Source organism: Amphiprion ocellaris, chromosome 16 (genome assembly GCF_022539595.1).
Source record: "Amphiprion ocellaris isolate individual 3 ecotype Okinawa chromosome 16, ASM2253959v1, whole genome shotgun sequence".
Taxonomy (NCBI): Eukaryota; Metazoa; Chordata; class Actinopteri; family Pomacentridae; genus Amphiprion; species Amphiprion ocellaris.
This window is the reverse complement of record NC_072781.1, coordinates 27,239,179-27,264,229: the sequence shown is the minus strand read 5'-3', so window position 1 is coordinate 27,264,229 and position 25,051 is coordinate 27,239,179. Positions and strand designations below refer to the sequence as shown.

Here is a 25,051-nt window from a genome sequence, read left to right as displayed (position 1 = left end):
TTGTGTCTGTTGTTCTCCACTTCCTTAATCTTTCTCTGTTATGTCATTTTTATTGCCCAGTAAGATCCACATCTTGAAGCATTATGAGTTACTGTTCTTTCAGAAACAGTTTCAGGATAATCTGTGGCTGCCATTAGTGTAGCTTCAGCCACTAGGAAAGTAGCTAATGTCCTGATTTGTATAGATAGCTGTGCTTCTGGCGTAGTTTTCACAGGTTTTATCTGTCAGTTAGAACAGTGTTAAAGTTAACTTGACTTAGGAAAGATTTTACATTACTCCAGGTAGCATTAGCACAGCTAACCTCTTGGCAATAGCTTTAGACCAGCACCGTTTGCAAAGTAAGTTCCAGCTGCACCACTTGATGCCGCCTACAAGTGAATTATTGGGGTGTTTTCTGTGTAATAGACACACTAGGAATACTTGTGTGACACTGTTGTGTTCATTACCACTTCAGCAGTGTCTGCTACCTCACCTTTCAAACACAGCTCTGCTAATTAACTGAAACGTTACGTGATTTGCTGCTTCTCCTGTGGTTTAACAGCCAGTCAGATTGTGCTTGAGACCACAGTGTGACTGTAGAGACAGAGAGACGACTGCGTAAGAGCCGAAAGATCACAGTTTGCTATATTACGATAATCGGTCAATGAAAATATCCAAATGATAAACATAATGATGCAAGATTTAGTTTCTTAAAAAAAAAAGCTTGGTGGATGAAAAGGAGAAGTGTGAGTGTGAGACCGAGTTGCATTCATAAACCTCCCTGGAGACTGATCATCAGTGGTCTTGTGTCTTTTTTTCTGCATATGTGTTTCTAACAGATTTTTTCCTTCCCAGGCACTTCAGTAGACAGAGACGGACAGACAAGACCACAAAGAAAACATGTCTACAAGGGATATCAGTCAACCCTGCAAACAGGAGAGGAAGGGCAGTTTCTTCAAGGTACGTGTCACTTGAGTAATTAAAGTCACTTCTCCCCTCTTGGGATTTTTTTTTTTTTTTTTTTTTTATAAAAAACAAACAGAACGGTCACTGTTCTGTTGTGCTGCAGTCCCTGTAGTTAAAGCTTCAAGGAATGGCTGCAGACACTTCTGGCTCCAGGGAGGGAGATGTGGGTGGGGGGCAGCAAACCTACCAGTTACAGGCTAAATCGTGGACAAGATTAAAGAGGATGAGGACAGAGGTGGAGTTGGTCTGGGAATAGCTCTGTGGTTTGTTTTCCTGTTTCCTGTCAAGCTCAGTTTCTTCTGCATTTTTCAACATAGTAGAGGAAGTAGTATAAAGCCTCATTTTCATCAGACAATGACAAATTGGGAACATTACCAACTTAGGAAATTCTGAATATGATGCAGATGCAGATTCAGAATTAAGAAATTCTGATTATGGCTACATCATGAAGCTCATCAAGAGTATGCCATGAGTGTTCAAAGCAGTAATCAAAGCACAGAGTGGCTATTTTGAAGAATCTAAAATACAAAACATGTTTTGACTTATTTCAAACTTTTTTGTTTAGTACATAATAGTTTTGATGCCTTCAGTGAGAATCCACAATGTAAATTGTCATGAAAATAAAGAAAAACCATTAAATGAGGATGTGTGTCCAACATAGCTAACTTCTTAAAAGCCACTTAGTAACTGCAGAAATAACGCAAGTGTACAATATATTTGAGAGTTCATCACTCCGTCGGCTGCGTGTTGAGGCACATTTATGGAAGAGCGATATGAATGCAGAGGGGAGGGGGTTTATTCAATTTAAATGACTAACATTACTGTCTGTCTTCAGCAACTGTCATGACGTCATGTCACTCTTAGTTTTACTTTGTCAGAAAATACTAGAACGTGACACAGGCTGCAACAGCAACTCACTGTGTGTGTTGTTATGGAAAAACATTAGTGTTGGACTATTTGTGACCATTCTCTATTTAAAATGCAACTCTGTCAAAGATGACATGTTTTGACATCTGAGAAAGGCATCTCTGGTTTTTACTTTGGTTCATATGAGTCAAGACTTCATGGCAAAGAAAATAATGGAGTAGAGAAAATGTGATTTAACAGTAAAATCGGTATAACGTTCTGCCTGCAATTCATATCTTTGTTGTTGTAAGTGTTAAGGACTAAAAAATAAGTTATTTTATTCATCATATATTTTTTAAAATTAGTTGACCAATCAATTGGTTATTGATGTTTTTTTCTGTCAGATATTGGTATCGGCATCGGCCTCAAAAAATCCATCTCTCTCTCTCTCTATATATGTGTGTGTGTGTGTGTGTGATTTCTGATTATCTTAGTTTTTCTTAGATGTAAATAACCTCAAATTAAAACTGAAAATCTGCAATCAAAAGACATCATGATTGTTTCATTTCACATCCGTTGTGGTAGTGTACAGTTCTTCTGAAACGCTCAGCTCATTTGCATAGGTTAAAGACCTATTTATTTACTGTTGCCTTTGATTGACCGTCTTAGTACCAGCACTGCACTGTTTGTCTTTGATTTGATTTAATCTTTTTTTTAAATTTTTTTAATCTTTTTTATTTCTTTGTTTATATGATCATAAAATTTCATGTTCATTTTATTGCTTAAATTATGTTTCATTTCTATGATTTTAATGTATGCTTTTAATGTCTACCTTTTAAATCATCTTTGTTATCTATTTTCTTTTCCATTGTAAAGCACTTTGAATTGCCTTGTGCATGAATTGCACCATAGAAATAAACTTGCCTTGTCTTGCCCACAGAGCCGAAATGCGGAAAATCATGTCAATGTCCAAATATTTATGGACCTGACTGCATGTAATTTGTTTTTCATTTTGAACTTTGGAGCATTGGTTGGACTAAATAAACAGTACTTGTGATGGGATTAAGTGTAGAATGATGTTACAGTGCTTCAGATCCACAGGCTAAGAGGCACCGCGACCTCTGAGTGTTAGCATTAGAACCGAAGTGAAAATAACGATACTAATAATCAAAATGCCAAATGTCGGCCTGAATAATCGATCAGGGGCAGGTTGAGAAAGAGCAAGAAAACTGGCAATGAGGCCGAGGCCCTGACACAAATGTGAATGTGTGTTTCTTGTTTTCATTCCTGGTTATTCGATCTCATTCACACTTGGCCTGTGTTTTGCTGGGTGCCAAGGAACCCATGCAGTGTCAAAACATACAAAGAGAAAAATTTTATCACAATCTGTGACCATGGTAAGACTGAGCCAACTCACTGACTGTACAGGCATGCCCTGAATGGGCACAGCCCTGGTTTTATTTAAATATAAAACCAAGGTCACAGATTACTATTTAATTAAATTACACCTACATTAGCACAAATGTATCAGTAATACTGCAGAGAAATTGCATTTCTTTTTGTTCAAAGGCATTCAAGCGCTTTTATGACCATTACAACAATAAAGACCAACTTGCTAGGAAAAATCATTGACTTTTTCTTTATTTCATGTTATATTTTAAAAATTATAATATACAAAATAACCTTAGCTCTGAGCCCTACATTTGATATAGAACATTTATTTACAAACTATAACAGAAATCAGGTCAGGCAGCAGTTAGAACTCAGTTTTGACCAACTTTGCATTGTGTTTTGCCTTTGCAGGGCAGCAAAAATGGAGACATTTGATTGGTTAAAAGCTGGCACTATAGACAAAACTTGAATTGGCTGTCTGATTGTTGTTGCCAATGTAGAAAATGTCATAGATCAGCATTGAATCAATGCAATTAAATTTTTTATCTATAATGCAAATTAGGGTGGTAAAATATATAATATCATATGGATTTTGACACAGTTTAAAAAGTGAATGCAGTTTTCCTTTTTTTTCCAGTGTTCATTCTGCCCTTTTTGGCATGTATCTCAATTACACATACTTATTATCATTATGTGTAAACAATGATTTTGTAGTAGAGTACCTATGAAATCAAAGCAATTCCAATCTTTGGAATCTAATACATCTCTTGGTCTGGAGTGAAACATTTTTCCAGTCCATAATGCAGGTTAATGTCAGTGGCTTTATTCAAAAAGTGACCCTCTCACGGTAAATGTTTGGGGTCGTGATCCTCAAATGGGCCTTTTAAAAAGCTGAATGGGTCAAAAGTTGTGATTTCCTCCAAAACACCCTAGCTACTTGTTTCCTCATCCTGTGAAAACTGTGAATGTAAGGTTACCCAACAGAAACACCGACCAACTAGACAGATAAATAGGAAATGAAACAAATGACATCAGTGTCATGCTAAAAAGGATCAAAAGTCACAATCCAGGAAAAATAATTGCATATAAAGTAGTATTCTGAATATTCTTCAGAAGTTAGATAATTTTACATTTCTGAAATTCTTTGATGGAGTATTTTAATCATGGGCTTAGTGATTTTTTTTGTGACTGAAGGCATGCTGTTCTATCCAAGTTGTCATGAGGCATTAACATTTTTTATTGGGATATACCCACCACTGTTGTTAGCTTTTGTTTCAATAAATAGTTTGAGAATAAGAAATCACTGTTGCATGCTTCTACTTAAAAGCCCTACTTTCATGATATAATGACACTGTAGCATGAACTTTTTACATTTTCCAAAACTTCACCCATAAGTTGAGTAAGTTTTTGTGAGTAGTGCATGTAGACACGTCAAGTAAGCACGCTTCAATAATATATCTGCTGCAGTAGTGCAGTTTATCTATCTACCTTGGTGTGACAGCATATGCTGCTATGTTTAAGACTAAGAAACTATGATTGAAAAGCACTGATTATCTATCAAGATGTATGTGCATAGGAGTGTGCAGTGAACACTGAATAAAGTCTCTGTAGATCAGGGGTCACCAAACTTTTTGAACCTGAGAACAACTTCAAGGGTACTGAGTTGTACGAAGGGCACCTTGTTTGATACAAACTTCCTCAATAGCAAACTTGCGCCATCATCTTTAAACAATAATAATAATAATAATAATGAAAATAATATGTAAACAGACATTCTGATCACATTTTTGTTAATTATTCCTTGCAATAATTATTAACGATTTCCACAACAATGACGGTAGGAAACACACACACACACACATCTATATGGAAATCTGTTCCAATATTTAAAGGTCAGAGGTATCCCATCTCTGAAACTTTGGTAAATATCTTTCTTGGCAGTTTTGTATGAATCAGCATATTTACAGCATTTTGTTCAAAATCACACCAGTTACATTTCTGTGCAAATTATCACTTCTAACATTTTTAGGAAATCATTAACTGTCATCAAATCATGCTTCAATTGTGCAAACCACTACCTTTGTAACATTTTTGAACAATTCATGAACTCTGTCCCATGTTTGTACAAATTATCAGTTATGTAAGGAAAAAAAATCAACTCTTTCACATTTTGAAATGAATCCTATCACATTAGTACTAATCACCAGCATTTTTCACCAGCATTGCAACATTTTTAACAGATCATAACAACAAATCATTACATGTTTTCAACTAATTATTGTTCACATTTTTATGTAATGGCACGGTGTTCTGAATGACAACATGTGTTACCTCTTTCTTTGTCTGTAAATGTGTGTTAGTGGGAAGCCTGGCATTGCAGAGCTTATCATGTCTTACCTTTACCTTGCAGCTCACAGTTCAGATGGTTCAGTTTCCCAGTAATGTCTGTTAAAAATGCAAGGGCAAGAATCCACTCAGTGTCCTCAAGCAGCAAGGTGTCTTCCCCTTTGGATTGCATGAACTCTTTGATTTCGGCCAACAGTGACAAAAAACGCTGCAAAACTGTTCCCCTGCTGATCCATGGGGTTTCTGTGTGTAGTAACAGGTCACCATGTTTAGCTGACAGCTCCTCCAGCAGCACCTTCAATGTCCTGGTTGTTTGGCTTTGGAACCATTTATGATCTTCACGACACGAGTCATCACATGATCAAATCCGGCCACTTTTGTACATACATCTGTCCTGCTGGTGAATGATGCAGTGGTAATGTAGGAATGTTGGGAAGTCTGGATCACCTCTGCATCGTACAATGAAGCCTGCATGGCGACCCGTCATGGAGGAGCCCTGTCAGTCCTCACTGAAACAAGCCTTTCTAATGGTTTCTCCACGAAGAAACTTTTCGCCATGTAGTAGATGCCAAAGCTGCCTTTAAGTCCCGTTTTTTTCCTGTCCGTAGTGCGCATACAGTCTATGTGCGCTAGCAGGTGGCTAGTTAGCATGGAAGCTTTGTAGCGGCTAAAGCAGAGTCTCTCCACACTGTGCCGCTTTGCCGACGCAATAGTCGCCCCGCAAATAGGACACATACATTTATCTTTCACTGTCGTAAAAAAGAACTATTTCTCCCAGTCATTGTGAAAATAGTGTTTTCTCTTTCACTTCTCTCATGTTTTGGGGGTAAAAACCACATCTAGCTTCCCAAAGTGTCTGCGTCCGGACGCTTCAGCAGAATGACGTGGTGGTTTGACATGCGCAGTGAACTCTGACTCGGACATGGTCAAAGTTCATTTACACCGAAGACATTTTTGTTTTTTTAAAAAAATTATAATAAATATTGTAATTTAAAATCTGCATTAATGTAAGCATTTCTGATTTAAAAAGAACAGCAACTATAATTTTTTATAAGGAATTTCATGGTGGCTAGTGTTATTTTTAGAACATGTGTTGGGGGCAACTCACATGGTCTCTGCGGGCAACCAGGCGCCTGCAGGCACCGTGTTGGCTACCCCTGCTGTAGATTATAGACAAAATATGCATCTCTCATCACAAATTTCTTTTTATTCACCCTAAGTGCAAGTGTAAAAATACAGAACAAGTGAACTTACATAGCTAAAAATCAAAAGAATTTACAAAAAAATAAGATTTTTTTTCTAGAAAAGGGCAAAAGTAGTGGGCGATGCAGTTTATCTCTGGGACAGCCGCTCCAGCACCGATACCATGCGTCCCATCGTTTCATCCATCTTCTGGATGTTTTGGAGAATGGCAGTGGCCAAGTCTTGGTCTCTTCTGCTCTGTTCCAAGAAGTGATCCTCTGACCTTTGCATTTGAAATGGAAAACCTCAGTTCTTTTATTATGTAAATCCAGAATTTGCACACACTATCTAATCAAACCAATTGTGAGGATTTTGTGTCAAGTTCATGTATTCCAAATAAACTTTGAATGGAGCTTGTGCTGGGTGATGTAGTTGAAAAACCTATCATGAAATATCATAGCCTATTAATCAAGGAGCACAGGAAATATTTTAATTTTTAAGACAACTAAAAGTGCAAACTTATAAATAGATTTATACACAAAGGTAGAAAAATGAGGCAAAAGAAATCTTAATGTGGATTAAGTAAAGAAAGCAAGTATAACCAGAGGACAAATGAATCAGGGAGAAACTGAACACTGAGGGTAAAGTTCAGAATGGCTGTACCGGCCTCTGCATGCCACAGGGTCAAATCTGTCAACTCTTAAAACAGGCCACTGGGAGTGCATTGCTCAGGTGGAGTAAGTGGGGGATAAAAGGTAGTGGGTATTAGTTATTTTTTGGCCTTTTGCTGGCTTTATTGGACAGGTTAGCAGAGAGGCAGGCAGGAAAGTAGGGAGAAGAATGGGAGGAAGACCTGCAGCAAAGGGCCGTGAGCTGGAATGGAACCCAGGCCACTGCGTCGGGGACTACAGTCCCTGTTCATGGGCATCCAGATGTCCAGCTATCTGGATGCCCATGGTAGTGGGAATTTTAAACTGCAAAGTTTGTTGCATGGCCAACTGTTGGTCCCTGCTGGCGGAGGCCTCCATCAGGGGAGGGCTCCAACTGCAGACTGTGGCAACGACAGGCCCAGGTGGCAACGGCCTAACATGCCTTAGGAGAGCTGCATGGAAGCCATGTGCAGAGCAATAGAGGGCAAAGAGGGATCCATTATCAAGAGTTATAACTGACCGTTTTGTGTTGTCCCATTGTGATATACACCTGATAAATTTCAGTGAAACTACTCAACATTCTGTCACAATGTTTTCTTATTGTACAAATGAAATATCTTATGACCATACATATCCCTGTTGTTTTATCACCTGGACCTAATTGAAGTAACATTTTTTTCCTAAACACTGCGAAACTGATTTTTATTTCTCTAAGCAGTTTTCCTGAAGATTTCAACACTAAACAATTAATTCAATTCATTCACAATTCAGAAAACTTTATTTGTCCCCAAGGGGCAATTTAAAACAATGAAGATCTCTGTGGCACCTGTGATTACTGTCAGCAGTCATCCTAGTCAGGCTGTTTTGTACATTAAAGATTCACTCACAGACATGCTTTTATGAATTGTTTCCTGTGTAGTAATTTTGGTTAGTTAATGAGAAGTGGTGTCATTGGGAAGTGGTTAGGCTGGGGTTAGACTGTCTCACATGCACACATACGTTTTTTCATTTCTTTGCAAGAACTCACATTGACAAAATTCATTCCCTTAACAATATAGTGCTAAATCCCACCCTTATCCTAACTACAACGTAGGTCTGATCCCAGTATAATCCCAAATTTAAATCTGAAACCTCACACAGCCTTTTAAAGCCTTTTTCCCTTTCTAGGCCATGCTGAAAATGATTCTCACAAAAATGTTTCATACCAAATGAAAGACAATATAAACATCACCTGCAGATAAACATGTATTTTTCTGTTAAAACTCACCTCTGCTCTGTTGTTATTCTTTAAATCAAAGCGTTGTTGTGTCTTTCTAGCTGATAGACTCATTGGCCTGGGAACTTGGCACTCTGAAGAAGGAGATGGGGAAAAAGATTGACTCTGCAGAAGGAGACCAAAAGACAGATACACTTCTGGGGTGAGCTCATACTGTGTCTGTATAAATGACAGTTTGTGGATGTGGTAGTGTGTTTGCTTTCATGTGCATGTACATACTTTCCTATTCTCCATCCAGTATTGCAGTTTGTGTGTGTCTTGTGTGATCTTTAATCTTGTGCTTTTCCCTGTGGCTACCAGCAGGTAGCACTGTTGACAGACATTAAGTACTGTGTTTGTATGACAAGCTGGTTAAGTGTGATGAGCAGGTTATGGCACAAAGTTGTCATCGAGCCATGTCAAGAATCAGGAGATAGCATGACATCAGACAAGCTGTCACAAAACATTTTTTCCCGCTTGTCTTTGAACTTGGATATTAAAATCCTAAACTTGTTCAAAAGCATAAAATAAAAACTCAATCTTCATGTAGTGTGATCCTGCAAGATCAACAATGACAGTTATAAAGCTGGTGTGCATAATTTCAAGTTAAATACCTTAGCTGGAGTGTTCAGTGTGAATTTCTAGTAATTAATTCCTCTTTTAAGACACAGTTAGTTTAGAATTCAGAAAGTACCTAGTAGGTGTTGAGGAAGTGTGAAAAATATTTGTGGGTAGTGTGACGTAGACTGGCATGAATTCCAGTTCGTTAATCTATTTCAGAACTATGACTGTTAAACTTACTGAATTAGTCAAGGCTCATTTGATTTTTATTTTTTTTCTGCACTCAGATTTGCTTATTGAATCTTTAATACATTACTGCTGCCTGCACATTTTAAACCTAGTGTAACCACTTTATGGGGACAAATCAGTACATGTTGAAGGGGTGGAAGAATTGTAACTCTTATTATTAGTAGATTATCAGCAATCAAGAGTAATTAAGTAGAAAAAAATTCAAACGGTTCTGGGGCTCACCAGAACAAGTCACTGGAGAAAAATTATTCCTGCATTATTGTTCAGCTTCGCTATCCTTTTACAGAAGATGGTCAAAACACAGTTTCTGCTGAATTCAGAAAGTACCTAGTAGGTGTTGAGGAAGTGTGAAAAAAGCTGTCTGTTGTCTGGCAGTGTGATGTAGACTGGCATGAATTCCCGTTCGTTAACATTCAAAATTATGAATGTTAAACTCACTGAATTACCCTTCTCATACTCCCCAAGAGCATGGATAACACTAACAATTTTTTGCATCACACAAAGACACCTCGTGTGGAACCAAAGATCTGAAATTTGGACTCATTAGACCAAAGCACATATTTCCACTGGTCTACTGTCCATTCCTTTTGCTTGTTGGCCCAAACAAATCTCGCTTGTTGCTTTTCCTTAGCAGTGGTAAAGGCCTGATTGGTCAGTCTCCACTGAACAGTTGATGTAGAGATGTGTCTGCTACTAGAACTCTGTGTGGCATTTATCTGGGCTCTAATCTGAGCTGCTGTTCACTTGCGATTTTGGAGGCTGGTGACTCAGATGAACTTCTCCTCAGCAGCTGAGGAAGGTGACTCTTGGTCTTCCTTTCATAGAGCTGTCCTCATGTGAGCCAGTTTCATTGTAGCGCTTGATGGTTTTTCTGTCTCTTGGAATTTTCCGGACTGACTGACCTTTAGTTCCTAAAGTAATGATGGACTGTCGTTTCTCTTTACTCAGCTGATTACTTCTTGCCATAATATGGATTCTAACAGTTGTCAAATAGGGCTGTCAACTTTGTACCAACCTCACATCTGCACAACACAACTGATGGTCCCAACCACTTTAAGAAGGCAAAAAATTCCACAAATTAACCTTGACAAGGCACACCTGTAAAATGAAAACCATTTCAGGTGACTACCTCCTGAAGCTCATCGAGAGTATGGCAAGAGTGTACAAAGTAGTAATCAAAGCAAAGGGTGAATACTTTGAAGAATCTAAAATATAAAATATGTTTTGTCTGATTTCACACTTTTTTGTTTACTAGATAATTCCGTATGTGCTCATTCGTAGTTTTGATGCTTTCAGTGAGAATCTACAATGTGAATAGTCATGAAAATAAAGAAAAAAACATTAAATGAGAATGTATGTCCAAACTTTTGACTGGTATTGTACATATTAATACTGTTATCATGTGTATTGTTGCCTAGCAGCAGCAGCAGAGGTCTACACACAACCAGCAACAGTCTGCAGTTAAAGACGCCACTCTCTGATTAGCTATGAGGACGTATGATGGCGTGCAGTAGTGCAGCAGTCAGACAACTCTCCCAGTGGTTTTTCTGTGTTTTTGCTTCTTTTTTCCATGAGCATTAAGACGTACAGTAGAGAGGAATTACTCTGGATTTGAATGCATTATCTTGAGTCGGACTCCAGCTGGAGATTTAACCATAACACTCCACCGGAGATCGCACAACCAGCAAGCAGCCCGTGGTTCACTATACCTGGGGCAAATCAAAGGAGGTGCCGCAGGAAGTGGGTCTTCCGAGCCGGTGTCCATGCCTGGCTGTGGAAGAACCTGCACAGACCAGCGATACCTAGCATTTTCCTCACTGACGCCAGGTCACTTAACAATAAACTTGATGAGCTATCGGCCACCATCGAGGCACGGAAAAACTAATATATCTCTGCCCTTTGTTGTTGTGATGCTTGTTCTTCTCAATGTCTTATTGACTCCTTTTGTAAATATATTTAGACTTTTTTATCTATTTGGTCTTATTTGTGCTTTGTGCGTACCTTCAGCATGCACTGGAGCCATTTGTGGATGAGTGTGAAACAGCGGGGATGCGGATCAGCACCTCAAAGTCTGAGGTCATGGTTCTCAGCAGGAAACTGGTGGATTGCTCCCTCTAGGTTGGGGGGGAGTTGCTTCCCCAAGCGAAGGAGTTCAAGTATCTTGGGATCTTGTTCACGAGTGATGGGAAAATGGAGTGAGGGATGGACAGGCGGATTGGTGCAGCGTCAGCAGTAACGCGGGCGTTGTACCGAACCGTCATGGTGAAGAGGGAGCTGAGCCATAAGGCAAAGCTCTCCATTTACCAGTCCATCTACGTCCCAACCCTCACCTATGGTCATGTGCTCTGGATAATGACTGAAATAACGAGGTCGTGGATACAAGCGGCCGAAATGAGTTTCCTCTGTAGGGTGGCTGGGCTCAGCCTCAGAGATAGAGTAAGAAATTCAGACATCCGGAGGGAGCTCAGAGTAGAGCCGCTGCTCCTTTGCGTCGAAAGGAGCCAGTTGAGGTGGTTTGGACATCTAATTCAGATGCCTCCAGGGAGACTTTCCGAACATATCCGCCTGGGAGGAAACCCCAGGGAAGACCCAGAACCCGCTGGAGGGATTATATGTCTTGTCTGGCCACGAATGCCTCTGGATCCCCCAGGAAGAGTTGGAAAGCGTTGCTGGGGTGAGGGACGTCTGGAAGAACCTGCTTCGCCTGCTGCTTCTGCGACCCGGCCCTGGATAAGCGAAAGAAAATGGATGTTTGGATGGATGTACTTTGCACCACAAGAGTTGTCTTTAATTTTGTTGTGCATTGTGTGCGTATAATGACAATTAAAAGCATTCTATTCTATCCTATTCTGTTCTATTCTATTCTATTCTATTCATTATGTATATGTATGCTAATGCAGCAGTTTCTCTCCTGATATAGTCACATCCTGTCATCACCCTGCTTTTTATTTTAACCATGTTTGATATTTACAACTAGACTCAAGACAGATGACATCACTTGTGCTAATGACAAACTATGGAATACTGTAAAAGAGGGAGACTGCTTATTATTTTTGCTTTATGCAGTTTTAGTGCAAATCCACAGCTCACCTCATGTTTACCTTTCTGTGAAGCACAACTTCAGCTTTCTTTTTCTTGTATTCATTTCCCTTTTTTTTGCACATATTTAAGGGTAAATTAACAAAGAAACAATTTTTTGTGGAATGTCAGTTTGGGTACAAGAACAAGTGAAAATGCCAAAGCGCTTCTGTCTTTATGCATTAATGTGTTCCTTTGTAGCTTCCAAAGGAAAAAAATGCACATCTTTTGATCGAAAATTAAATGTGTGATTTGTTTAATCTTTCTGTCTGTCACTGGCCTAAAATGGTTAAAATGCTTTTCCCCCTGCTACAGAAATTGCTCTCATTTTGCCCAATTAATCTTTTTGGATTAACAGGGATATTCCCATCACATCGGAGTTACTCTGAATTCCTAAGAACGTATTGAGAGTGTGTTTGTTGCAACGTTCAGTAGTACAATTATGAAACATACAATTCTCATTCTGCCTTTTCACTTACAGGTTGGGTGAAGAGGTGGGAGGTCTCTTCTTACAGGCTTCACCTTGTACTGGGATTGGCGCAGGACTGGCTGGAGCAAGAGACTCTGGCTACGACTCCCTCCATCGGCGGCTCAGTGTTCTGGATAGACTGGTCCATACACATGCTGTGTGGCTACAGTTGGGCCTCAGCCACCAGGATGCCAGACGTCTCCTCCAGAGCCAGCCTGCTGGAGTAAGTGAACAACACCCACTGTGGCTTCCTGTAACCAAGCTATGAATGTATTACAACAGCACCATAAACTACATCTTAAAAAAATCACTGTTCCAAATTCAAACCTCTAACACAATCTCAACCAGTGTTTTACCTTATTAGACTACAAGCCAGTATATGTTTATTAGTAGCTGTACACATTGTTGGCTGTCATTCTTAGAAATCTGTTTTCATAATCTCTGATGGCTTTTACCTTAAGAAGAGTGAGTTGGTTAGATACAGAGTGTCTCTAATGCTGAAGGCTGAATGCTGAATCAAGCAAATATACAACTGCAGCTAGTGCCTCCCTTCTTAGGGATCTAATAAATGCGATATGTTGTCTGTTTTTTACAGATAATAATAAATATACAGTATCCCACTATAAATACATATATACAGTTGTGAACAAAAATTTACAAACACTTGTAAAGAGATGCATGTGTCTTAGTGATTCCATAATCGAACATTATGGGTTATAGGAGTCATTGGAAATTTAATCGGCGACTACCTTGATATACGTGGTCATCACAAATGTATGTAAACTTTTATGATTCTTTATGGAAAAACAATTGAGTCTGTAGAGCTCTATAGAGAATGGTGCTGTTCTTCTGCAAACACTGAAGTAAATGTTTTGATGAGATGTTTTTTCCCCCTGGCTTGCAGACATTTGTAGTGAGGAAGTCAACCAGTCTGCAGAAAAAGGTCATATCTATACGTGTGGACAAAGACTCCACAGTTTTCATCAAGGATTTCCCTGTCAAGGAGAGCCAGTACAGTAAGTGTCTGGGATCTACTTCTTTGTGCGTTTTTGCTTTATTTTTTTACCCTTTGAAACACAATGTTGAAAAATAACTCAGCTGGATAGATAGATATCCAGGGGTGGCCCTCTTCACAGTGGACTTGAGTCATAATGTTTTTTTATGAATTAATAAGAAAACTTGATACCTACATACATGATGGAGTGACGTGTTTACTACAGTCCAGCTGCTGGATTCAGCTGCTCAGTTGAACATGTCCATGTACCAGGTACTGTCTCACAAGCTTTGTCTAGAAAATTTTTACTGCTTACTGCCACTGCAAAATGTATTTTTAGTCAAAACAGGGGAACGTCACTGACAGGCCACTTTTGTTTTAGTGGTGTTGGAAGCATGTGTATTCAAACTTCTGTTGCTCCTCAGTGTTAAGTGAAGGGTTGGGTGATCTGATTGTCTTATGGCCTACCTCTACTCCTCTGTTGTATTTCATTTTTTAATTTTTAAAGATTCCTTCAGCCAAGTTGTACATGACAGGTTGATAACCTTACTGAAAGGAGAGATAAAGTATGTACATTGTTGCTATCAAAACATTTCCTTTCCCTTTGTTTAAGGTGAAATAACCTCAACTCTGTTAGACACTGTTGCTGTTCTGCCTGCTAGTTTAGCATTGGCTTGAGCCTCAGAAATTTATGGAGGTGTTCACTGCTCATTTAAGTCCAGTGAAATAAGTTAAAATATCAGAAATATAGACTCAGGTCTTTGAACCAGTTAAAGTTAATGGCAGACTATGCAGTGTTTCTTTCCCTCCTATCACTTTGCTGCAGTGTGTTGATCATGTTGTGTTCCTACAGCCTTCTCACTGGAGGGATCAGGCCTGAGCTTTGCAGACCTTTTTCGCCTCATGGCTTTCTGCTGCATCAGCAGGTGAGTTCAACAGACAGAATTACTCAAGATTAGAGAAAGAAAAAACAAACAAACAAGCAAAAAAAAAAAAAAACACAGATTCATAGTTTACCATTTGGTTGTATTCTAGTATTATAGTTTTCTAACCACTTTACACAGAATTGTGATTTTGTGTCTATGCTTTCTCCTAAATTTATCAAGTTGAATGTGCATGTGAGGGAGCTGGTTTGGTCTGGGCCGTTTGGTTCATCCAGTTTGTAGAGGTTTATCACCACCAAAACCTGCAGTGCATTTAAGCCAACTCTGTTCTTTTAACATTTAAACTATAATTTTTTCACAGTAGCAGCTTATGTTAATCAGACTAAATTATTGTTGAAGTGTGACAGCACTGAAGTCCCAAAAAGTTTAGTTTCATATCCAAAATACCATACCATGCCATATAAGAAAACCTATTAGGTGTAATGTGTTTTGTTGCCACAATCTTGTTTAATAGTAGATTACAGAACAGAGTGAAACACAACATAAAAATGTCACATGTCATAACAAAGGCAATAAAGGAAGTGTCGAGGACTGGAAAAACGTTCTACAAAATATTCCATTTTTAATCACATCTAACAAGGAAGCACAGATGTATTTTTAGATGGATGTATAGTTAAAATAGAAATACATGACCACTGCGTAACTATTCCATTGCAACTTGTATCACGACACTGTTGTTTTTTGCAGTCAATTTTTGTCTCATCTTTACTCCTTTGTTCCCATCTCTGATTTCAACAGTGTAAATAAGGCTACTGAGGTTCCTTCAACACTGTGCACGCTGTTGACAACAGTAGCAGATGACAGAACTTTATCACCTTCCAACTTCTTGTCATGAGATAATTACAGTTGACCTCAGCTGTAGAAGAGTACTGATCATTAGTTGATTTTTATTCTATGCCATACTAATGTCATTTAGCTAATTAGAACCTAATAATGTGATGAATCAGTTTCCTTCCCATAAGTCGTGTATTGTTTATTATTGTATTATCTTGCTTTCTTCTTCTGCACTTATATGCGGTTGCATGATTGTGTTTATTGGTGTGTGCCATCTGTAGACCAGTGGAAAAGTGATTGCATCACTCAATTGTTGGTGCATGGGACAAACAAAACAGGGAACCAAACCTATGAAACTGCTTAGTATCCATTTTATATCTACTCAACTTTATATGTACACACATTTCTTGTCACTTGGTGTACCTGTAATAGTCTTGTTCACAGTAGTCCAACAACGACTGTCATTTAGTGCATTCAAAGTGTTCAGGTTTTTCTGAGAGATAACTCACTACTCTAAAATCTGTACATCTAACTTTTTAGCTTTGACAACTCAGGTTTGCTTGACTGAAACCTTTGGAAACTGTGTTAAAACCTTTTGAATGCCATGTAAAAAACCCAGACGAGGAGAGCAGCAGGCACACATTACCCTTCGGCTGTGTGGTTGAGTCCACAAATCAGCCAACACCACACGCCCTGGCCGACACTGTTCCAACACAGTGACTCACGCCTTTAGGAATACGCTTTCAACCCCGCCCTCTTTCACTCACTTTCCCTTCTCTTCGTCATTCTCTCTTTCACTCCTCCATTTCTCTTCTCCGTAGGGATGTGTTGCCCTTCACTCTAAAGCTTCCAGAGGCCATCGCTTCAGCCAGAACTTTCGCTGATCTTGAGGAGGTTGCTAAACTTGGAGCAGGTTGGTTCTCCAGTTTATGTACTGTATATTTTTGGGGGACAAGCATGCACTGGGGAAGTTGTGTAGTGAGTAATTCCTTTATTTCAGACAGAAATGCTGAACAATTGGCTGATAACATATAGTTTGCACGTGCACAAATGAACTGTCTGTATCAGAACACAGTAAGTGTATTGTTGCCTGTGCTGCAGGTGTGTTGGTGTAGATCATTAGCTACATGTAGTTGGTCATGTATGCAGAGTTTGAAGCAATTATTGGTAACATTGCATCAGATTTGTGGCACCCAAACGTATTTGTGTATTTCCTTTAGCCTCTTGCAAACTCTGAAACGTAGAGTGTTTTCCGGCATCCCTTATCTGTTGTGTAGAAAAACTGAGGCAATTCTTTTTTCCCCATCTGAATCGTGACCCTCATAAAACCCATCTCGACCACATTCCCTAGTGCTGAAAGAGTTAACTGGCATGCCGGCGTTAAATGACTCACCCCCAGGCACAAATGCCTCTTCCAGGCCCAGATCAGTGCTGCTTAACTGGACATACATTCAGGCAAGAGGCAAGAGCTGAGCACCTCTGAAGGGACGTACAGCACCTCCTTCAAGACAGTTAGAGGATTTTGCCTTTTTACAATCTAAAGACAGTGGCTTTTATTGTTAAATTAAAATGTTCTATGGATATTTAGAGTTATATCTGCTATTTATCATATGTAAGCTATGTGCTTTTTGTTTTTTGCTAAATTTAGCTGAGGAAAAAAGGGATTTAAAACTGTGTAGGTGTTGGTGAACATAGCTTCCGTTTTCATAGCCCGCTTAGAGTGACATTTGTGTCCGTTCAGGCTCTGCAACTGTTACTCAGCTTTGAACCACCATAGGTACTCTGAGCAGACTTCCACCTGACAGCTTCTTTATGAGTTCAGTGTGACACACAATGATTCAATAACATTCTCCCTTTAATGTGGTGTCAAATTATCTCCAGACATACATCCCCTCCACTGAGCAACACTGAATGAATGATCTAGAATGCGGTACTGACGTACATGTACATACAAACAATCTTGTGTGTGTGGATGAGTGGGTGTTGTCTTCATTGATAAGCAAATGGCTGGGAAATCTGATTAAAGAGTACAGTTGACTCTGATGTCTGTACAGTATCATGTTACTGCTCCACCCGTAAAGACACTTTAATTCAGGAAGCAGTTTGTCATCTTGTTGATGTTTATATAAATTCTGCAGGTAATTCGGTTCATTATACACTTAAAATTACTTAAGCCCTTTCAGACATTGCATAGGTAACACTGCTGCTTAATCAATCTGTTAAAGTGACAGCATTCTGATATTCAGACGTACAGTTGTGAACAAAGGTTTACATACATTTGTACAGACCATGGAGATGGTCTTGAGTTTCCTATGAGTTTCCTTCTCACAATTGCCATGTGTAAATGTCTATCTGTTAATGTGACTTCATGAAGTTCAGACTTGTGCTGTGATTAAAGTGGTTTGGAAATTTCTAGGTCAGACTTAGCAAGACTGCCATTGCAGCTTCAATAAATAAAGTGAGCAAGGTGTCATTCAGACATAAAGCCAACTTAGTTGCCGTCATTGTAATTGAAACAAGTGCAGGATTGAGTATGAGAAGCCTGGGAGCTGGCTAACAAACTCAAATTAAGCTGACATGTTTGGTATTACCCTTCAGATGTGACTGGTCCATACTGAACACAATTTCTTTGTCATTATTTTTGACTTAGGTTAGAATTTTCGGTCACATAACTAATCCACATACCCCAACTTCTCCTCTATTATATCTTATTTTTGTGAAACAAATACATAAAGTGAATGCAGCTACCAAACTGCATGTAAGCTGCTATAAGCAACTTTGCAGTACTTATCAGTCATATGTTTGCTAAGTCTGTGATTCTTGGCTTAAGTGTTGGAGTCTACTGTACTTTGCTCTGCTGTAGATATTCCTTATCTGTGGAAGTCTAATAAAGATAAATTATTTAAACGACATACTGTTTTTCTTAATGCCTTTCTTTTGTCCTGCTTTAAAATGTACTAATCTGACACATAAAACTGATAGGCTCAGTTGTAAATCAGATAAGATTATCTACCTTTCAGCTGTAGAGCTACAAGTTCCACTTTTTTGACCTTTGAGATACGCTTTGCCTCTAAAATCAGACACACCTTATTTTTCACAGACTACTTAATCTGAATGCTGAAGGTAATAGTAATAGTCAGTCCATTTCCATATGTACTGTGGGCTGTCAAAGCAGAGCCATGATGCAAAATTAGCACCCATGTAAAGAAAGGATCAGATCGAGATCTGCTTTCATTTATTGATACTGGTTTACGACAACATGCCCTGATTGGCCCGGATGCTGATTATTAGGATATGTTTGGGATATTTCTACTGCACTGACAATCAAAGCTAAGTCTGTACTTATAGTGACACTTTGAAACGTGTACGTTTGATCTCCCCACTGGGAAGTGAAATATTCCCAGCTCTGAAAAAAACTGCAGTGATTGACTTCATGTCTCAGTGCCGTGTGCTAGTTCAGTCTATTTCTGGCTCCAGTTCAGCCGTCATATCTCGCTACAAGATACCCTTGACTTTCCCGGTTCTTACACCAACCATGCCAAACCACATTCCTCTCTGCTCTGATTGTACTATGTGTGTATGTGTGTGCAAGTGTGTGTGTGTGTGTTGTTGTGTGCGGTTGCATGCGTGCGTGTATTTGGACTGTGTATTACTGAGTGATCAAATTATTGTCTTGAAAAGTTCTAGTATCCGTAAATCAAAGTGAGCACATCTTCAACAAAAATAATGAACAGTACTGCAGTCAAAACAGCAATACAGTCAGAACATGTAACAGCAAAACAACAGATATTAACAAAAGAGAGAAAAAAAACATGAGTAGAGTGGGAGGGAATTAGGAAAAGCTTCTCTGTCAAAGAGAAAAACCACTCAACTTCTACTGAAGGAGAGGAAGAGAGGCAGAGACAGTGTGCTAACAGCCCACCCACACATTCATTAACATGAGTCACAACACAGACTGAATGTAAGCGAGCCACAGAAACTAGTGGAGTTTCAGGTTGTGGAGACACAGCACAAAGAGTTAGACTGAGTGTGAGATCAACAGCTCATCTGTGTCATTCTGCTTTGGGATCACAGTAAGTATTGTTGCTCTCTTTTCTGCTGTGTGGTTGCGCAAAGCTGCACTGTGTCTGGCACTGGTATTCTTCATATGCTGTTGTTTCCACTGCTCTGCTTGTCTTGATTTGCTCCGTCTGGTACGGCTTAGAGTATAAATGTTCCCTGACAGAAGTCATTCTGCATTATTCTACATTTAGAGTTTTTGGGTGGAATTTGTTGAAATTGCAGGACCTGTATTAGGACAGAATGAGAGTGCTGTGGAGCATTTTGATGTTTGTTTTTTCCTGCTAATCTTTGTACTGTTTGATATAAGTCTTTTAAAGTGCCTGCCGCTGATTAAACAGCAGCAGAAATATGACAGCTAATTTTTTCAGTGTAGTTGAGGGTATACTAGAGTTTTGGGGTTTTCATATTTTTGCTACTTATCTTTTGAAAAATACAGTTACCTTTATCCTTAACAGGCTGTATGTCTGTATTGTTTCAACATAATTCCACAGCTGTGCGTGGCATTTAGTTCTGTCTGATTCTACAGAGGCAGTTCCAACAACCTCCAATAACTGACATACTTTGCTGATGCCATGACAAATGAGTTGGAATATTCAATGGATATAGTTTCAGCTAAATGTGTGGTGACACCATTTCTGACATCACTTCTTCTTATTTGAGGTTGCTGTAACCTATAGATAGATAGATATAGATATGTTATTGCACACGCACGCACGCACACACGCACACACACACATATATATGTGCCAAAGCTTGTGGAACGGCAGCTACTGAATCTGTGGTCCAGGTTATGCTAATATTGGCTTCAATCCACATGCTACCAAGTTGTACGGAGCATGAATTTAATTTGGCAAATCATACACGCTTAATATGGATACAGGTTTTTTCTTGTTACTGTGTCTCACAGGCTTCTGGGATGCTCAGTTGTGCCACAGGAGGAAGGGCTCAGTGTCGCTGACAGGGACTGCAGCTCCTGATAGACCTCCCCCACCTGTCCAGAGACCTGTCTCCTCGGCAGCTGCTCCAGGGCGCCCTCGACTTCGAACTCGAACCCCATCTGAGCTTGAGTGTTGCCAGTCCAACGGAGCACTGTGCTTCATCAATCCCCTCTTCATTAAGGTTCACCAGACAGATGGTGGTGACCAGGGCACCACTCCCAACACACCTGACACAGTAGAGCAGGGCCTCAGGGAGGAATCCAGCAACACAGAAGCCACCAATAAGGAAACTCTCCACTCTTGTAGTGACAGTTCTCAGGTGTGTAGCTCAGATCACGGTGAGAGCAGCCAGTCAAGTCAAAGGAAAGTGCACAGCCTTGGAAGAAACACAGAGCTACAAGATAATAACAGACAAACCGGCAGCAGTCAAAAGCTACCTGCTACAGAGTGTGTGTCTCGGTCTCCACCCCCTCGTCCACCTCCGCCTCGATTTGCTCCACAACGCTCAGCCCCTCCTGTCCGACAGCTCAGTATGCCGGAGAAGATCTCCTGGATCAATGTCCCCAAGGAGAAAATGGAGCAGAGAGAGAGGGGCAGCAGCCTCCTTTCTCGTCTCGGCTCCTCACTAAGCATCAGCCCCTCTTCTTCCCCTCCCAAGAGACTCAGCATCAGTTCTCCCATTTCTATCCCCCGCCGATCCCTGCCACTCTCCCTGTCATCTCTGTCATCCTCTCCTCATCGATCCAAAGCCTCACCATCATCCAGTCAAGAGGATGCCCAGTGCCATTTGGCGCTGGAAGATGATACTATTGAGAGGGCCATCATTAGGGCCAAACTTTCTCAGCAAAATTCTACCAGAGCCTCCACCCAGGACTCCTGCAGTCCTCCAGACCCTTCCTTCATGGCAGCGAGCAAGGCAGGTGGAGACGAAGAAGCGGGTGAGGAATGCAGTGGGGGCGGCCAACGGCTAAGTGACATGAGCCTTTCCACAGACTCGTCAGACTCTCTGGATTTCTCTCAGTCCTCCGCCTTTTTCATTCCTCCTCTGCATGACCCCAGCCCTCCCACTGTGGCTGACTTTAACACCCACCTCCCCCTCTCTCTCCCACAATCCCACCTGTCCTACTGTGGCTTGGAGGAAGATGATGATGAGGAGGATGAGGAGGATGAAGAGGAACCTGACTATGGCGTCAGTCTCGAGAGTGATCAGGACCAAGACCAGGACCTAACCATGGTGCCACCTGGGCACCACACGAAGCGTCGCCCCAGTGCCAGCGCTTTGGTCCTCCAGAAGGCCCTACGAGGACATCTGCGCAAGATGAGTGGCGTTTTCAATTCACTGCTGACACCTGAGAAGAGAGCGATCCGCAGGGTTCTGGAGCTGTCAAGGGATAAAGGGTCCTACTTTGGGTCCCTGATACAGGACTATGTGAGCTACATGGGCGAGGGAGCTGGCACCCAGGCCTGGCAGGGATATGCCTCTGGACTGGAGCTGCTACAGACTCTCCGGCAGTTCATCACTCAGATGAAGAGCTACTTGCGACAGAGCTCTGAGATGGAGCCACCAATCGAAAGCCTCATCCCTGAAGACCAGATTGGTGAGTTTAAAATAACCCGATTCCTTCACCTGTTACTGTAAGAGAATCTAGCTGTGTTTTCTCACCTGTGCTGTTCCACTAGTTTTACTAACAAAACCTGTTCATAACACTAGTGGAATGGCACAGCCTGTAAACCGCAAATGTAGTTGTTGCCTCAGTCTGGAAAACAATGTTTGCTAAACACTATAATTACAGTAATTGCGCCAAAAACTTTGGCCAACTCCAGTTTAGACTACTGCTGATTCCAGGACTGGTGAGCTGCAATATTTCTACCTTTTTAGCACTATGAGCTCATTGTCAGCTCAATAGGGAGTGTGGTGAGCGTCATTTCTGTTGTGCTTGTGAATAATCCTGTGGTTATGTTTGGGAAATGTGAATGAGTGATAAATCCTTATTGCTGTGGAAACACCGTGTCACAGAAACCACGTTGAATGCAAATGCAGCAGTTTCACTTCTATATTTTAGTTTTGAAGACACTGGAAAACTTGTCCTCACGTGTTGGCAGCTGGATGTGAACATGTGTGTTTGTGTATGTATGCATTTCTGGTGAAGTAAGGAAACACACTAATTATATGTTATGTATGCCTGGATGTATCTATTTGAAAAACAAAGTAAAGGTAGGTGATCGTGGACTCAAATAAACTGTACTTTTTGAAATGGAGTACAAATCTTCTGTAGGCCAATGATATCTCTTCTATTGTCCTTTATTATATCCGTCCTTTATTGCATCTTACAATGCCATGAAAGCAGCACGAAAAAGGAGAGTGAGACACAACCTCATAGATACACAAGATCACACACACACACCTGCCGGAAGAGCGCTTTGAATCATTTAGGCCAAGATTCAGTGACTGCATTAGACCTTGGACAGAGTAACATGTAAACAGAGAGCACAAAGAGGGTTTTATATTAGGAGGAAGGAGGCCGCTCAACCAACCTGTTTCTGCTGGCCTCGTTCAAATAGTTTAGCAAAGGGCTGTAATTATGAAGTCATGAAATGGGTGAAAAACTGTTCTTTTTATCAGTGGTCATCACACAGCATGAAACCCCATCGTCAGTGCTGACATTTTACAATTTTTGCTATTTTTTTTAAAGAGTTGTTAGCAGTTCAAAATACATTTTTATATGTTTTCACTAAGCTTATTTGAAAATGCTAATTGTTTAAGTACTAATCAGCTTCTGAGGACAGTAAAATAATTGTCAAGTCCACCTCTCTTTCCCTCCAAAGGACGCGAGGAGAACTCAATTCAAATTTCCAACTCAAACTTTTATTTTCCTTTTAGTTGGTCGGTCATGATATTTCAATAGGTTGTAAACCTTTAAAGACAGAGAAACGACATTCATACCATCAAACACAGGACCAAAAAGTTGACATATTACCCACTTAACCATTTAAATGAATCAATCACTTAAACCTTTTTAAAATCAAATAAAGAATAATCAACACTTTAGTAAAGTTTAGTAAAGTTTTAACATTTAATAGAACATATATATTTTCTATGTTTTTACTTTACTTAAACTCAAAATGAAACATCTTAATTCAAACTCATTTGACATAAAAATGGAGTAAATGCTGCAGGCTTTCATTAACCAATCACACAGTGAGCAGTTAACATAAACTTGGCCATATCAAGAAACATTTGAAACCACCAAGAAAGCAAATAAACCTTTCACCAACCATTGGCGTCTTTGGACTGAATCCATGAGTGGACTTGGATCTTCTTTGTTCTTCCCTCGTGTCTTTCTCTTCTGAAGATTGTTTGGCTGACTGACTGAGCTTCTCCCAGTCCTTCCCAGGTGTCCCAATCAGTGATCACTGATCAGGTGTCAAGCACCAGGTGTCAGGTCCCTCCTTGCTGCTACCAGTGCATTCTGGGAAGTGTAGTATTTAGGTCCCATGTCCTGAGATTCAGCTCAACAATAATGTCATCTACCAAAGTCTAAAAAATTAACTGCAAGTTTGCCATAATGTCATCTACATTATCAGAACCTGAGCTTCAGATTTAAAATCCTAAATGGGGAGGCTGTATTGCAAACTGAAAATGACAGAATATATCCATTTGTGTTATTGGAACTGTGGAATAATCAGTCCGACTTTCTCAGCCTCTGTTGCTTTGATTATAAGCATCGACTTGGTGAAAGAGAGATACTGTATCACTTGAGTACTCTTTCAAACCAGAAAATGTTTTACAACATCCTAACAGATGTATCACAGCTTCAACATGTAAAGCTTTAAGTCTTAGCTGTGGGAAGGGTCTTTGGCAGAGAAGAAATTATGCTTTATTTATGGCTTCAGCATTTGGAAATTTTGAAAAACAAATGAAAACTGGTGAGGCAGAGAAAATTATTTTAAAAATATCTAAATCTATATTAACGAGAGCACATCTCTCTCTTTGTGAAAGTCTAACCAAGACATACACTGCCCTCAAAAACAATAATGTAAAGAAAAAAACAAATTGTCAAATATTGTCAGCTAGTTTCCTGGACATAGATTAAGACTATTCCTACCTAAAAACTTTTCTTTCAGTGGAGATCTTCATTGAATTTTGGGGAAGCTAAGCTAAAACTGAAATAGAGTCCTATTTTTCTGTGTTTTTATGAGGCATATTGTGGCCCCCTCTCATGCCTGTTTTTTTGAATGGCTTGTTTTTCACACTGGGAGCTGCTGCAGTTTTTATTTCCTAGAATAGTTGCACAATATCTTGCTGTGGCAGCTTCAGAAAGTTTTCTGTTGAGCTGAATGGCTGGCCAGCTGGCCCAGATGCATC

General features: G+C 40.0%; 1 protein-coding gene across 2 annotated transcripts in view; it reads left to right on the top strand.

The window, feature by feature from the left end:
* Nucleotides 1-25,051, top strand: part of rin2a (Ras and Rab interactor 2a) — a 41,888-nt gene that overhangs the window by 8,294 nt on the left and 8,543 nt on the right. For both annotated transcript variants that reach the window (XM_055018706.1, XM_035941541.2), the window contains 7 exons: nt 835-939; nt 8,679-8,779; nt 12,986-13,196; nt 13,878-13,989; nt 14,821-14,893; nt 16,507-16,598; nt 20,655-22,283. In XM_055018706.1, the coding sequence (XP_054874681.1) occupies nt 880-939; nt 8,679-8,779; nt 12,986-13,196; nt 13,878-13,989; nt 14,821-14,893; nt 16,507-16,598; nt 20,655-22,283 (2,278 nt within the window). In that variant the 5' untranslated portion in view covers nt 835-879. The remainder of the gene's footprint in view (nt 1-834; nt 940-8,678; nt 8,780-12,985; nt 13,197-13,877; nt 13,990-14,820; nt 14,894-16,506; nt 16,599-20,654; nt 22,284-25,051) is intronic.